Raw genomic sequence first — 13,472 nt, 5'->3', positions numbered from 1 at the left:
TAACACACACATTGTTGTGTAAAAATTGTGGTTGAACATTTAGCACTTAAATGTTTTTTTCTTCTTGAAATTAAGGATTCAGTATACATGATGAATTATAGACTTTTATATTTAAAATTAAATTGCTGGATGGTTCTCTTCATTTTTTTTATAACCCCTTATGTAATCTTGCTTAGAAAACAGTTTCTGTTCGTTTTTTTAATATGAATTACTTTCACTTCCCTAGCTTTGTATACTTTGCAAGCTCATCACAATTAAAGTTGCCACACCTCATATTAAATGGGTCATTAATATGATTAATGATTATATAGGTGCAGGTATTTTGCTGTCTAGTCAATATTTTTTCAGCTCTTTTAAATGTTTATTTGTAACTATTTTAATGAGTTTGTGTTTCTTGCAATGGATCAGAATGATGATGTTTGTAAAAATATGATTTCCTGTTGTCAATTCTGTTACTTTAAAACTCTGTTACCAATGTAGAGTAACTGTGTTGAACTGTCAGTCACACACACATACATGACTGTCAACACTGTTACTCTACCTTGTTAACAGAATTGACACTAATCTGGAAAAATAATAACTTTGGACAACCCATCTATTTGATTATATAATCACTTGTGTGTATAAACCGGGAGGATGCAGACCCTCAGAGCATGCGGTCCGGAGTCAAGATTGAGCACTGATGAAAAAGGATACACAGAGATGTCTAGCTTCAATAAAGTAGACAAAAATACAATCAAGATGTGTAGCTCAAGGCTAGTTTAATCCAATATCCCCAATAACAAATGCAGAATTAAAGGTTTGGGTGTCAGAAATATATTTGGAAAGATGGCAAAGAACGTTTTTGTCTTCTCTGATAAATCCTATAAATTAAGTCAATTTTCATCCGCTCAAACTTTTGCCAAGTAAAAGATGTCCTCAGGGCAACATATTGTGTTGACCCACAATCTTTGTAAGTCAATAAACACAACATTTTGGTTAAGTACAAAGTTATTTTAAAGTATGAATTAAAACATAAAGGGGACACTATTGTAATAGAAAATAAGTACATTTTTTGCTTTAGTTGCCTGTGTTTTAATGCGCCCTTTACAGGAAGAGCAAAGCTCCTGCAACAAGAGCTTTAGTAACTTGAGTTCACTTGCATTTTTGTAAGTTGTAATATTATATTTTTATTGTGTATCCATCTGATTCATCCCATCATGTCGTCGCTGTCCTTCCGAAGTCTTGTATCTCACTTTACTATATCATTCAGATTATCTGATTCTGTTTATTAAATCTGAAAATGGTTAAAAGATGTTATTTTAGTTGTCAAATATTATTTGAAAAAGTGTACACATTTTGTTGCACTCAATTAACTTTACATTAACTTGAAGTTGTAATTTCTAGTTTGCATTTTTAGGACACCAAAATGCCATTGTCGTGTAAACCAGCAGCCAAAACCCATAAAACCTGGTTTTGGTTGAAAAAGTTATGTACACAGCTCCTTGGAGAAAATGGTTGTAGTTGGGATAGAAAACAATGGTCAAGTCAATGGGGACTATTTTTGGGTGAACTACTTCAAGTCTAGTCCCAGATTAAAATGCATGTTTGATCTTAACTGAAAATGGCTTGCACTGGCATAAGGTGCAGTGTGTAATTTTTAGAAGGACCCCTTGACAGAAATGCAAAATAAAATACAAAACTATATTATCAGGGTTGTATAAAGACCTTTTTATAATGAACCATTATGTTTTAATTACCTTAAAATGAGACGTTTTTATCTACATACACAGAGGGTCCCCTTACGTGCAAGTCGCCATTTTGTGCCGCCATTTTTCTACAGAAGCCCTTAACGGACAAACTTTTTTACTAAGTTGTCTCCGATGATGACATGTTTGTCCGGTGGCAGCTACCGTAGCTTCTCTATGCATTTCAAAAGTGAGGGGTGAGCAGTGGACTGAGCCATTGGTTGCAATTCACAACCTCACCACTAGATGTCGCTAAAATTTACACACTGCACCTTTAAAAATATATCAGCGCCATTGTTTTGTCTCAAGATGTACACCAGTAATTTTTTGTAAGATATCTTTGTAAAAATTGCTTAAATAACTAAGGCCTAGTCCTGGATTAATCTAAAACTCGTCAGAGAAACTTCCCAGATATGTTTATTATGCGAGAATAGAGAATTAGGAACTGAAAGTTGTGCTATGCTTTATACAGAAGTGCCTTTAATAGAGCTATCCAGGGTCATAGTGTGACGAAATGTCCAATAATATTTAAGAGAGGTGTTGCTGTGGATCCTCAGTAGAAACACTGGGAACATTTGTTTGATGCTATGATGCATTTGAATAAAAACGAAGGTTCTGAAGAAATCTTGAAAACGGAGATGGATTATGAACGGCCAAGACCTCAGAAAGGTATATTTATTATTAATATACTAAATATTAACTAGTTCCAAAATAATTTCAATAAAATGATATTTCACTTTTATCCTGTATGATTTTTTTTTGTTAATTAATGTTCCATTTTGAAATATTTATTCGTCTTTTATTCGTGTTTTTCTTTGGAAAACATAAATTCCAAAACATATCATCATAATTTTTACTTAACTACATTACATCAGGGCTCCAGACTGCCCCCAAATGGTGGCATTTTGCCCCTAAAATTTGAGAGTGTGCCACTGAATTTTACATCCAGTCGCACATGTGCAACAAGTAAATTTGACCTTATTTTCCAAAAGTGCACAATAAAATGTGACACTGAATTTGAAACAGCACATTGTATTTTCTGCATCTATCATCAAGTATTTATTAGTAATACAGTGGAAATTAGAAGAAATGTGAATATTTGGTTAGCATGTTGATTAACGGTGTGTGCCCCTAAATTTTCTGGTTGCGCCCCTAAAATTTTCAGTTGGGGGCCACTGTGCTCCTAGTGAAAAAAGTTAGTCTGGAGCCCTGTACATAATTTCAAGTTTTGGGTTTATACTTAATATTTAAGTACATTAAACATCTAGTAATTTTTTGTACTTTTACTTAAGTAAAAATTATTTTCTTTTACTCAAGAAAGTAAACGTACACAATTTTTATGTATTTAGACATTAAATCAATTTTAATATGCAATATATAACGAATACACAGTATGATTCTATGCTTTAGAAAGTAGTGAACATTTTTTAGTAAAGAAAAGTAAATTTTTCCCCAAGACAAACACTCTGATAAAGCACAGATGCTTGGAAAATGTAACTAAAATACTTAAGTATTATACACCTCTGAATTTTTGACCATTATTTCGACCTTACTATAATAGTTATGTTCATTTACTTTATATGCTGCTGATAAAATGCAAGATAAAATATAATTGTATGCATAAACTAAATAAAAATTTCTAATGATGCTCTGCTGTTGTTTAGATGTTCCATGTGGCAGGCGGACCGGTATCCTTGTGCTTCTGGGAACGGTTGCCATGGTGATTTCCATGATCATATTATTTGTCATTTGTAAGTGGATCACACACTTTGATTGTTCGATTAATCGTTTTTTTTTTTGTCGATTCAAAATCGATTTTCAAAAAGCAGAATCGATGTTTTTTTTCATATTTATTTCCGCAAACATTGAACGTAAGATAAACGTTAATCTAATTACTAGTCTTCTTCACTAGATGTCACCCCCTTTTTTGCCTTGCGCGATGTTACCAAGGAGTAAGAGGCGATTCATTTATTTAGTGCTTAAAATGGTGGTTTCAGGTGCTTCATCAACGTTGATGCCACCTTTACATAAAAAGTCAGAGGTATGGAGCCATTTTAGATTTCGCAAGCAAGACGACAACGATAGTGTTGTGGATTTTAATGTCTTTTTATTAATTACCCACTTGTAAACTGTTGTTCACTGTGCTTTTTTATTAATATAATTTGTATTAAATCTATATTCATTGAGTTGAATCGAGAATTGAGTATAAAAACCGACCCGAGAAGCCGAATTGAAAATTGAATCGAGAATCGAATCGATTTGTTAGCTTGCGAATTGAAATCGAATTCGATCTGGAACATCTGAATCGATACCCAGCCCTACTTATTATAAAACATATTGCAGTGTTTTATGAAGTGAGTTTAAAAAACAGTGCAACATGTTATACAAATATTGAAGCACTAACAAATTGTACATATTCTTTTGTTAGGTGGTGACCTGGTTAAGAGGGTTACTAAGGTGGAGAACTTACATGTAAACAAATCTAGTGATCCAGTGACCAATGGTTAGTATCTTCCTTTCTGACAGTTTTTTTTTAAACAAATTGTCCTGAAGCATCTTTAAATAAAAGATTAATTTAAAAACATTGCTTAAAGAATTATTCCACTTTCATAAAAAAATTGTCTTGGTTACATATGGAGACGTCATGTCGTGATCGACGATACTGTACTCAACAACTCAATAACACAAATAAGCTGTGTAAAAGGTTTTATTAATTATAAACCTAATTTGTATTTCCAAAATCCAGAAAAGAGATTGTCTGATATTGAAAGGTTGATGAACAATCTTAACTCATCATTGATCTTACTCACATCCAAACAAGATGAAGATCTGAGAAGACTCGGTAAGACTTTACTCTTTGTAACTTTTTCTTTATAATTTTCAAACTAAACTAAGACATAAATGTGCTACACTGATTATTGGCTGATTTACTGGTAAAAAAAAACTTTTTAGTGTGTAATAACTAATTGTTTATGAAAAGGTCACATGGGGGCTTAAAAATCCAAACCCTCCATTGGCCCCTCAATTGACTTATTGAAGACATTTGCACACTATATAATAATATAATTACACTAAGATCTAACTCCAAATGCAAATCTGACTAGAACTATTTTTAAAAGACACTTTATGTCATGGTTCTGCCATCGTGTCCTTTGTTTAATCTAGTCTTGTGGCAGAATCATGACAGACCCATGTTTTGTGTGGGTTCACGTGGTCTCAGTATTGGTTTATGTTCCCTGTGTCTTGTCTCTTTTACCCCGGTCCCTTGTTAGCCTCCTCATTATTGTTTCATTTATATCACCTGTTCCCCTCTTGATTTGTGTCTATACGTGTCGTGTCTAGTGTCTATACGTGTCGTGTCTAGTGTCTATACGTGTCGTGTCTAGTGTCTATACGTGTCGTGTCTAGTGTCTATACGTGTCGAGTCTAGTGTCTATACGTGTCGAGTCTAGTGTCTATACGTGTCGAGTCTAGTGTCTATACGTGTCGTGTCTAGTGTCTATACGTGTCGTGTCTAGTGTCTATACGTGTCGTGTCTAGTGTCTATACGTGTCGAGTCTAGTGTCTATACGTGTCGAGTCTAGTGTCTATACGTGTCGTGTCTAGTGTCTATACGTGTCGTGTCTAGTGTCTATACGTGTCGTGTCTAGTGTCTATACGTGTCGTGTCTAGTGTCTATACGTGTCGAGTCTAGTGTCTATACGTGTCGTGTCTAGTGTCTATACGTGTCGTGTCTAGTGTCTATACGTGTCGTGTCTAGTGTCTATACGTGTCGTGTCTAGTGTCTATACGTGTCGTGTCTAGTGTCTATACGTGTCGTGTCTAGTGTCTATACGTGTCGTGTCTAGTGTCTATACGTGTCGAGTCTAGTGTCTATACGTGTCGAGTCTAGTGTCTATACGTGTCGAGTCTAGTGTCTATACGTGTCGAGTCTAGTGTCTATACGTGTCGTGTCTAGTGTCTATACGTGTCGAGTCTAGTGTCTATACGTGTCGTGTCTAGTGTCTATACGTGTCGTGTCTAGTGTCTATACGTGTCGTGTCTAGTGTCTATACGTGTCGAGTCTAGTGTCTATACGTGTCGTGTCTAGTGTCTATACGTGTCGTGTCTAGTGTCTATACGTGTCGTGTCTAGTGTCTATACGTGTCGTGTCTAGTGTCTATACGTGTCGTGTCTAGTGTCTATACGTGTCGAGTCTAGTGTCTATACGTGTCGAGTCTAGTGTCTATACGTGTCGTGTCTAGTGTCTATACGTGTCGTGTCTAGTGTCTATACGTGTCGTGTCTAGTGTCTATACGTGTCGTGTCTATATGTGTCGTGTCTAGTGTCTATATGTGTCGTGTCTAGTGTCTATATGTGTCGTGTCTAGTGTCTATATGTGTCGAGTCTAGTGTCTATATGTGTCGAGTCTAGTGTCTATATGTGTCGTGTCTAGTGTCTATATGTGGCGTGTCTAGTGTCTATATGTGTCGTGTCTAGTGTCTATATGTGTCGTGTCTAGTGTAGGGCTGTCACTTTTGAGAAAAATCTAATTCGAACGGATTTCGAATATCATGCAATGTATCCGAATATATTCGAATATCTAGGCGCCGCCCCCCACGCGCATCAAAAACCCACCGTAATGGAGATTCAATCACAAAATTATTAACAGTGACAGTCATAAACAGGGTTGTCTGGATTACTTTTTACTTAATGTTTGAAACAGCAGGTTATCAATTTATGAATAACAAACTTATATATATAAAAAAAATGATTCAGAACAGTTACAAACAATAACGTGACAACTTAGCAGCAGGAGTATATAGACAGACGCAAACGGAATTCGCGCCACAGATTTCGGCAGAAAACTCCGCGGAATTTCGCGGATTTAATGCCCATCATTGACAAGCACACATATCCCGCGCTTGAGCGTGTTTGTGACCAGAACTGTCATTGACAACAAGCACACATAGAAAGCCTATCCCGCGCGTTTGTGAGCCGTCATTCACAAGTACATTAACCCTGCGCGTGCTGTTTGCTTGCCCGTTTTCAATGATAGAGAGCACAAACCCTTTGTGATGAACCCCTTGAGATGAAATTAAACTTATAGATGAGTTAATCAGATCTCACTTGACTCTGTCGTCTATGTGACGCGCGACAGTCAGCACATGATCATTTAAAATCCGTTTACAAGACAAATGCTGTTGTTGTTTAATATGAAGTTTACATTGCGTTGTAAAAATGATTAAATTATCTTCATACATGCTAATTTCATAATGCGAACGTATTGACACAAGCTTTTTATTCTGCTATAATATTTAACACTATAAACAATATGTCATTTTATATACAAACTATAATTCTATCTTGACATGCACATGAGGATCATTTTAGTCCCATTTGATTCCCTCTCGTGCGCACAGTTGCTGTCGCCGGTCTCACTCTCAGCCTCCTTCCTATTATGAGGTGTTACTGTAAAAAATGCGCTACACATGGCATTTAAAAAACCGGATGGTTTATTTATAGTTCGAATACGGATATTTCACGTCATGTTCGAATGCATATTCGAATATCGAATAAAAAGTGACAGCCCTAGTCTAGTGTCTATATGTGTCGTGTCTAGTGTCTATATGTGTCGTGTCTATATGTGTCGTGTCTAGTGTCTATATGTGTCGTGTCTAGTGTCTATATGTGTCGTGTCTAGTGTCTTTATGTGTCGTGTCTAGTGTCTATACGTGTCGTGTCTAGTGTCTATACGTGTCGAGTCTAGTGTCTATACGTGTCGAGTCTAGTGTCTATACGTGTCGAGTCTAGTGTCTATACGTGTCGTGTCTAGTGTCTATACGTGTCGTGTCTAGTGTCTATATGTGTCGTGTCTATATGTGTTGTGTCTAGTGTCTATATGTGTCGAGTCTAGTGTCTATATGTGTCGAGTCTAGTGTCTATATGTGTCGTGTCTAGTGTCTATACGTGTCGAGTCTAGTGTCTATACGTGTCGAGTCTAGTGTCTATACGTGTCGAGTCTAGTGTCTATACGTGTCGAGTCTAGTGTCTATACGTGTCGAGTCTAGTGTCTATAGGTGTCGAGTCTAGTGTCTATACGTGTCGAGTCTAGTGTCTATACGTGTCGAGTCTAGTGTCTATACGTGTTGAGTCTAGTGTCTATACGTGTCGAGTCTAGTGTCTATACGTGTCGTGTCTAGTGTCTATACGTGTCGTGTCTAGTGTCTATACGTGTCGTGTCTATATGTGTCGTGTCTAGTGTCTATACGTGTCGTGTCTAGTGTCTATACGTGTCGTGTCTAGTGTCTATACGTGTCGTGTCTAGTGTCTATACGTGTCGTGTCTAGTGTCTATACGTGTCGAGTCTAGTGTCTATACGTGTCGTGTCTAGTGTCTATACGTGTCGAGTCTAGTGTCTATACGTGTCGTGTCTAGTGTCTATACGTGTCGTGTCTAGTGTCTATACGTGTCGTGTCTATTGTCTATACGTGTCGTGTCTAGTGTCTATACGTGTCGTGTCTAGTGTCTATACGTGTCGTGTCTAGTGTCTATACGTGTCGTGTCTAGTGTCTATACGTGTCGTGTCTAGTGTCTATACGTGTCGTGTCTAGTGTCTATACGTGTCGAGTCTAGTGTCTATACGTGTCGTGTCTAGTGTCTATACGTGTCGTGTCTAGTGTCTATACGTGTCGTGTCTAGTGTCTATACGTGTCGAGTCTAGTGTCTATACGTGTCGAGTCTAGTGTCTAGTTTATTGTTAAGTGTATCCAGTTTAGTGTCACAATTTAGTCCTGTCTAGTTTAGTGTTCTTAAGTCTTCCTGTTTATGTTGTTTTGCCCCCTCGTGGGTTTTGTTTTCTGTTTATCACATATTAAAGTCTTTTTGTTCATCCACTGCTGTCTGCATTTGGGTTCATCCTTCACCTTCATAACACTTTATTACCTTCATGATTAATGTACAAGATTCATTTCTCTGACAAAAGCTGTTTATATGAAATGAGCCAAATGTCAGAAACAAACATTTTGACTTTGAATATTTGTTAGTAGTTTGAAAATAGCTGAAAAATCTGTTTTGTTTTTCAGAAGAGAGACTCCTAAACAGTCTGAATGAACTGAAAGCTCAGATTAACACCAAATTATCATCAGGTATGTCGGGCATTCAAGCAAATATTTGTTTATTAGTCAGAAAATTATCATTTCTGGACACCGGTTGCATCTGATTGAAGTAAGGTTTTTTTTGTAAAGAAATTAACATTCATTTTATTGTAAGAAAACTTAATTCAATCATGTTAAACTGATGTACATAATACAATGACTTAGATTCAACAACTTTTTTTAAATGTTGTTTTAAACCGGTGTTTTTTCACCTCTGATGTGCTTAATTTCTCACAACATATCTGTATGTCTCATGTCTTTAGCTGCAGATAAACCGGTATCTAACTGTAAAACTGGCTGGACACTGTATAATAACAGCTGTTATCAGTTCTCCAGTTACAAACTCAACTGGATGCAGGCGCGAGATTACTGTGAAAAACAGGGAGCATCGCTACTGAAACTCGACGGGAGTGACGAAGAATGGGTAAGAAAAACACAAACACACACACACAGTTTATTGTTTTTATGTTCTCATAGTTATTTCTCTCTCTAGGAATTTGTGACACATACGATCGCAGAAGTCCCTCACTGGATTGGTCTGACGGAAAAGACCACAGGGCAGTGGAGATGGACTGATGACACTCCTTTCACAAATGTCAAGTAAGGGAGTACTCACACTATGCGTACCGCACCGTAATCCCAAGTACGTCTGACCCCCAAAGTCTGGTTCGTTTCTAATTAAAAGGGGAGTTAACTGATTTGTTTATAAATAGAACCTGAATTAAAACTAAAAACACAGAATACACTTTTAATTATGGCTTGATTAAGTTAAATAATTTTTTTCTTAAAAACATAATTTTAGAAAAATCTAAAAAAGCAGGTGTAGCCAGCGTGTATGGTGTTTGGAATACTTCGAAAAACTGAATACATTATCGAAGCAATACAGTAGGTTCAATTGATTTGACGCTTCGAAAAACTCTGTTTCTCCCATCACTAGGCCTAGTGGTGTTTGGATATTTTACTGCAAATATCTTAAAAATTGTACCTTTAAGCGAACCCTGGTACACAAGCAGATAGAGCTGGGAAGATTACTTGGGAATTATATTCAGTTACTAATTACAAATTACACATTTTGTGTAACATAATCGGAGTACTTTTTGATTAAATTTAGATTACATTTGAGCTATGTTTGTTTGATGTCACATAATATACTATTTTGACATACAGTAAAAAGAGCAAGAAAATTGATTCCAAGTGCATTGACATTACATTTAAATAAACATCATATCAGCAAAAACATTATTTTTTAAAATACTTACTTCTGAACTTTTTTGTGTGTTTGCTCATCACACACACACGCACACACACACACACACACACACACACACACACACACACACACACACACACACACACACACACACACACACACACACACACACACACACACACACACACGCACGTTTTGGTTTCCATGGTTTTTGGGGACATTCCATAGACGTAATGCATTTTATTCTGTACAAACTGTATATTCTATTCCCCTTACCTGCCCCATTCCCTAACCCCAACCATCACAGGAAACTGTCTGATACCTTAGATTTTCAAGAAACATCATTCTGTTTGATTTATTAGCTTGTTTCCTCATGGGGACATCAAAATGTCCCCATGAGGTCACAAAAACACTGGTATTCCTATCTTTGTGGGGACAATTGGTCCCCCCAACGTGATAATTACCCGGCCGCACACACACACACACACGCACACACGCACACACGCACACACGCACACACGCACACACGCACACACGCACACACGCACACACACACACACACACACACACACACACACACACACACACACACACACACACACACACACACACACACATTCTGGTTTCCATGTTTTGTGGGGACATTCCATAGATGTAATGCATTTTAAACTGTATATTCTATTCCCCTTACCTACCCCATTCCCTAACCCCAACCATCACAGAAACCTTTCTACTATTTCACATTTTCAAGAAACATCATTCTGTTTGATTTATAAGCTTGTTTCCTCATGGGGACATCAAAATGTCCCCACAAGGTCAAAATCTTTGGGGACTATTGGTCCCCACAACGTGATAATTACCAGGTACACACACACACACACACACACACACACACACACACATACACACACAGATTCTGGTTTCCATGTTTTGTGGGGACAAAAAAAACATTGGTCAACCACTAGTTACTACCCACCTCTGGTAAGGACTGGCAAAAATTCCATTAGGTCTGTCCTAGAAATGTGCCCTTCATTTTCTTAGGATTTTTTCAATTAATTGTACAAATCACTAAAAATGACTGCCAACAGCCAAGCAAATTTTGACAACCAGTTAATATAAACAGCTAATAACATTTAGGATAAATGCATAAGTGTCTCTCACATGTCTTATACCACATTTGGTAAACATTGGCCTGAAGATGGCGCTATATTATAATTTGTATGTCATGAATAGAGTTGGTTTCTTAAAGGTGGCGTGTAAATTTTAGCTGCATCTAGTGATGAGATTGTGATATTGCAACCAACAGCTCACCCCTTAATTTTAAAAAGCACCTATTTCATTGCAAAAAACAATATTTTGTATATTTGGTATAGTACAATGTGTTGGCGTGGTTTATGGTTAAAAACACATTAATTTCCACATACCGTACATTTTTGTAGCTCCAGATTTCACTCTCTTCCTGACACGCACGGATTTGAAAAGCTCTGTGTCCCTGATTGGCCTTTACAAACACATATGGTAGCCGCCACAGGACAAATATGTCGTCGTCTGTTTGTCGATGTAGTGATGAAACGCTCTGTAGAGCAGTTTGTCTGTTTAGGGCTACTGTAGAAACATGAGAGCGACTTCCATGTAAGAGGACCCGCAGTGTATGTAGATAAAAACAATACAGTTTTTTAAGGTCTTTATACACCACTGATAATATAGTTATTAGGGGTGAAACGGTTCTCGGTAAAGAATCAAATCGTCCCGTTATCCTCCCACGGTCCGGCACGCATGAGCTTCGCTGGGCACTGTGTTTGATTCGACCACCCATTTCTAATACAGTTTAGTGAAAAAACAACGCATAAAACTGCTAATGTATGGTTCTAAATAAGCTCTGCGTGTGTTTACGTGAGAGTACCTGTCCAATCAACTCGAAGTATGCAAATCTGTTGCCAACCTCACAGTTCCTCCTCACACGTTGGTGTGTGTGCATGTGTGTGCTGCGGAACGTTTAGTGCAGCAAATGAAGGAGAAAAGACGCTATTAGAGGCACCGCCAGCTTCATTTAAGTCTAATGCAGCAGCGATGCTCAGGAAAACGTGGACAAAACTGTCAAATTCGCAAGTGCCGTATGCTCAAGGCAATACAGCTACTATGACGAGTCGCTTATTGCGCCGTTATCACCAGGGTGTTGTTGATAGCACGCGTGACCTTCTTGTGAAAAAACTTGAAGATAGTGGCATACTGTAGAATTTAAAAAGTAACCCACTGATCTAAGCTATTTTATGTTCATTCTGAAGTGCTCTGTATGTTGGTACGTTACATGTAGTATAATGCAAGTACTCTTAAGTGAAAATGTTGATTTTGAGCAGATGTTAAAAACCTGCTTAGGTTTTTATTTTTGTAAAGAAGCCTGTTGAAACCAAAGTGTTAGGTGTTTGTAACCCAGTAAATATTTTTTTTTGCTTTAAATTTGACAGTAGCCTTTTTCTCCCCATAAAAATACACACACCGAAACGTACCGAAACCGTGACCCTAGAACCGTGATACGCACCAAACCGTGAGTAATTTGAACCGTTACACCCCTAATAGTTATGTATGTTGTATTGCATTTCTGTCAATATACCCTCCTAAAAGTTAAACAATGCACCTTTAAATGTGCATATATGGTTCATTATTGATGTTAGGTAAATAAACATTACAGTTTTGTTTCTATTAATGTGATGCCAGGCTGTGCAGTGAAAGGTGTTTTTATGATTTATTTGCAGACTTTGGCATGAAGGACAGCCGGATGACTGGAAACACCATGGAAAGGGAGAAGGAGGAGAAGACTGTGCCCATATATGGCGGAGTGGGAAGTTAAATGATATTCACTGCAATACAAAATATAACTTCATTTGCAAAACTGAACCTGAAAGTAACTGAAATACGGCAAGATGATCTGAGATGAATAGTTCAGGACATCAGTTCTCTGACAGTGAATGGTGTTTTCATCCTCTGGACAAAAGCAAAATCCAATGTCCAAGTTCCCTTGAACCTTTGTTACTTTGATTTACTTCTTTGAGAAAATAAAGGAATAAATAAAATTGTTTAAATAAAAGAATTCAAGTCATTAATTAAAACTGTCTTACTGTACATGTAGCCCTTGAGTGTCTGAGGGGGTTTTCTTGATATTTAGTGATCAGGATACACGATTATTCAGCAACCTGTTTAAAGGTGCCAAAGTATGCTTTGAAATAATCTGTTAAATTGCTCTGATATCTACAAAGAATATGTAGATCTAGAGACAGTTTTTCATGTCCATTTACAACCCTAGGATTTGCCTTTATAATGAAATGGTCTATTATTACCACATATGAAAGGGTCATGAATAATAATGTTGAGCTCTGCTCTGATTGGCTGTTTCTCAGAGCA

The 13,472-nt window shown here is 37.2% G+C and overlaps 1 protein-coding gene across 3 annotated transcripts; it reads left to right on the top strand.

The window, feature by feature from the left end:
• The first annotated feature begins 2,259 nt into the window (after window positions 1–2,259).
• On the top strand, window positions 2,260–13,190 carry LOC135732811 (asialoglycoprotein receptor 1-like). 3 transcript variants are annotated; one of them, XM_065251158.1, is made up of 8 exons: window positions 2,260–2,396; window positions 3,392–3,478; window positions 4,156–4,230; window positions 4,474–4,569; window positions 8,792–8,854; window positions 9,133–9,287; window positions 9,357–9,463; window positions 12,827–13,190. In XM_065251158.1, the coding sequence occupies exons 1-8, from the start codon at window positions 2,315–2,317 to the stop codon at window positions 12,981–12,983; spliced, it is 822 nt and encodes a 273-aa protein (XP_065107230.1). In that variant the 5' UTR covers window positions 2,260–2,314; the 3' UTR covers window positions 12,984–13,190. The 3 variants fall into 3 exon arrangements, with proteins under 3 accessions (XP_065107230.1, XP_065107229.1, XP_065107232.1); XM_065251157.1 differs by having other exon boundaries at window positions 9,127–9,287; XM_065251160.1 differs by having other exon boundaries at window positions 9,127–9,287; window positions 9,357–9,506; window positions 12,827–12,966.
• The last annotated feature ends 282 nt before the right edge of the window (window positions 13,191–13,472 follow it).

Source organism: Paramisgurnus dabryanus, chromosome 5, assembly GCF_030506205.2.
Source record: "Paramisgurnus dabryanus chromosome 5, PD_genome_1.1, whole genome shotgun sequence".
Taxonomy (NCBI): Eukaryota; Metazoa; Chordata; class Actinopteri; order Cypriniformes; family Cobitidae; genus Paramisgurnus; species Paramisgurnus dabryanus.
The sequence above is the reverse complement of the archived record's forward strand: the minus strand, read 5'-3'. Positions and strand labels throughout refer to the sequence as shown.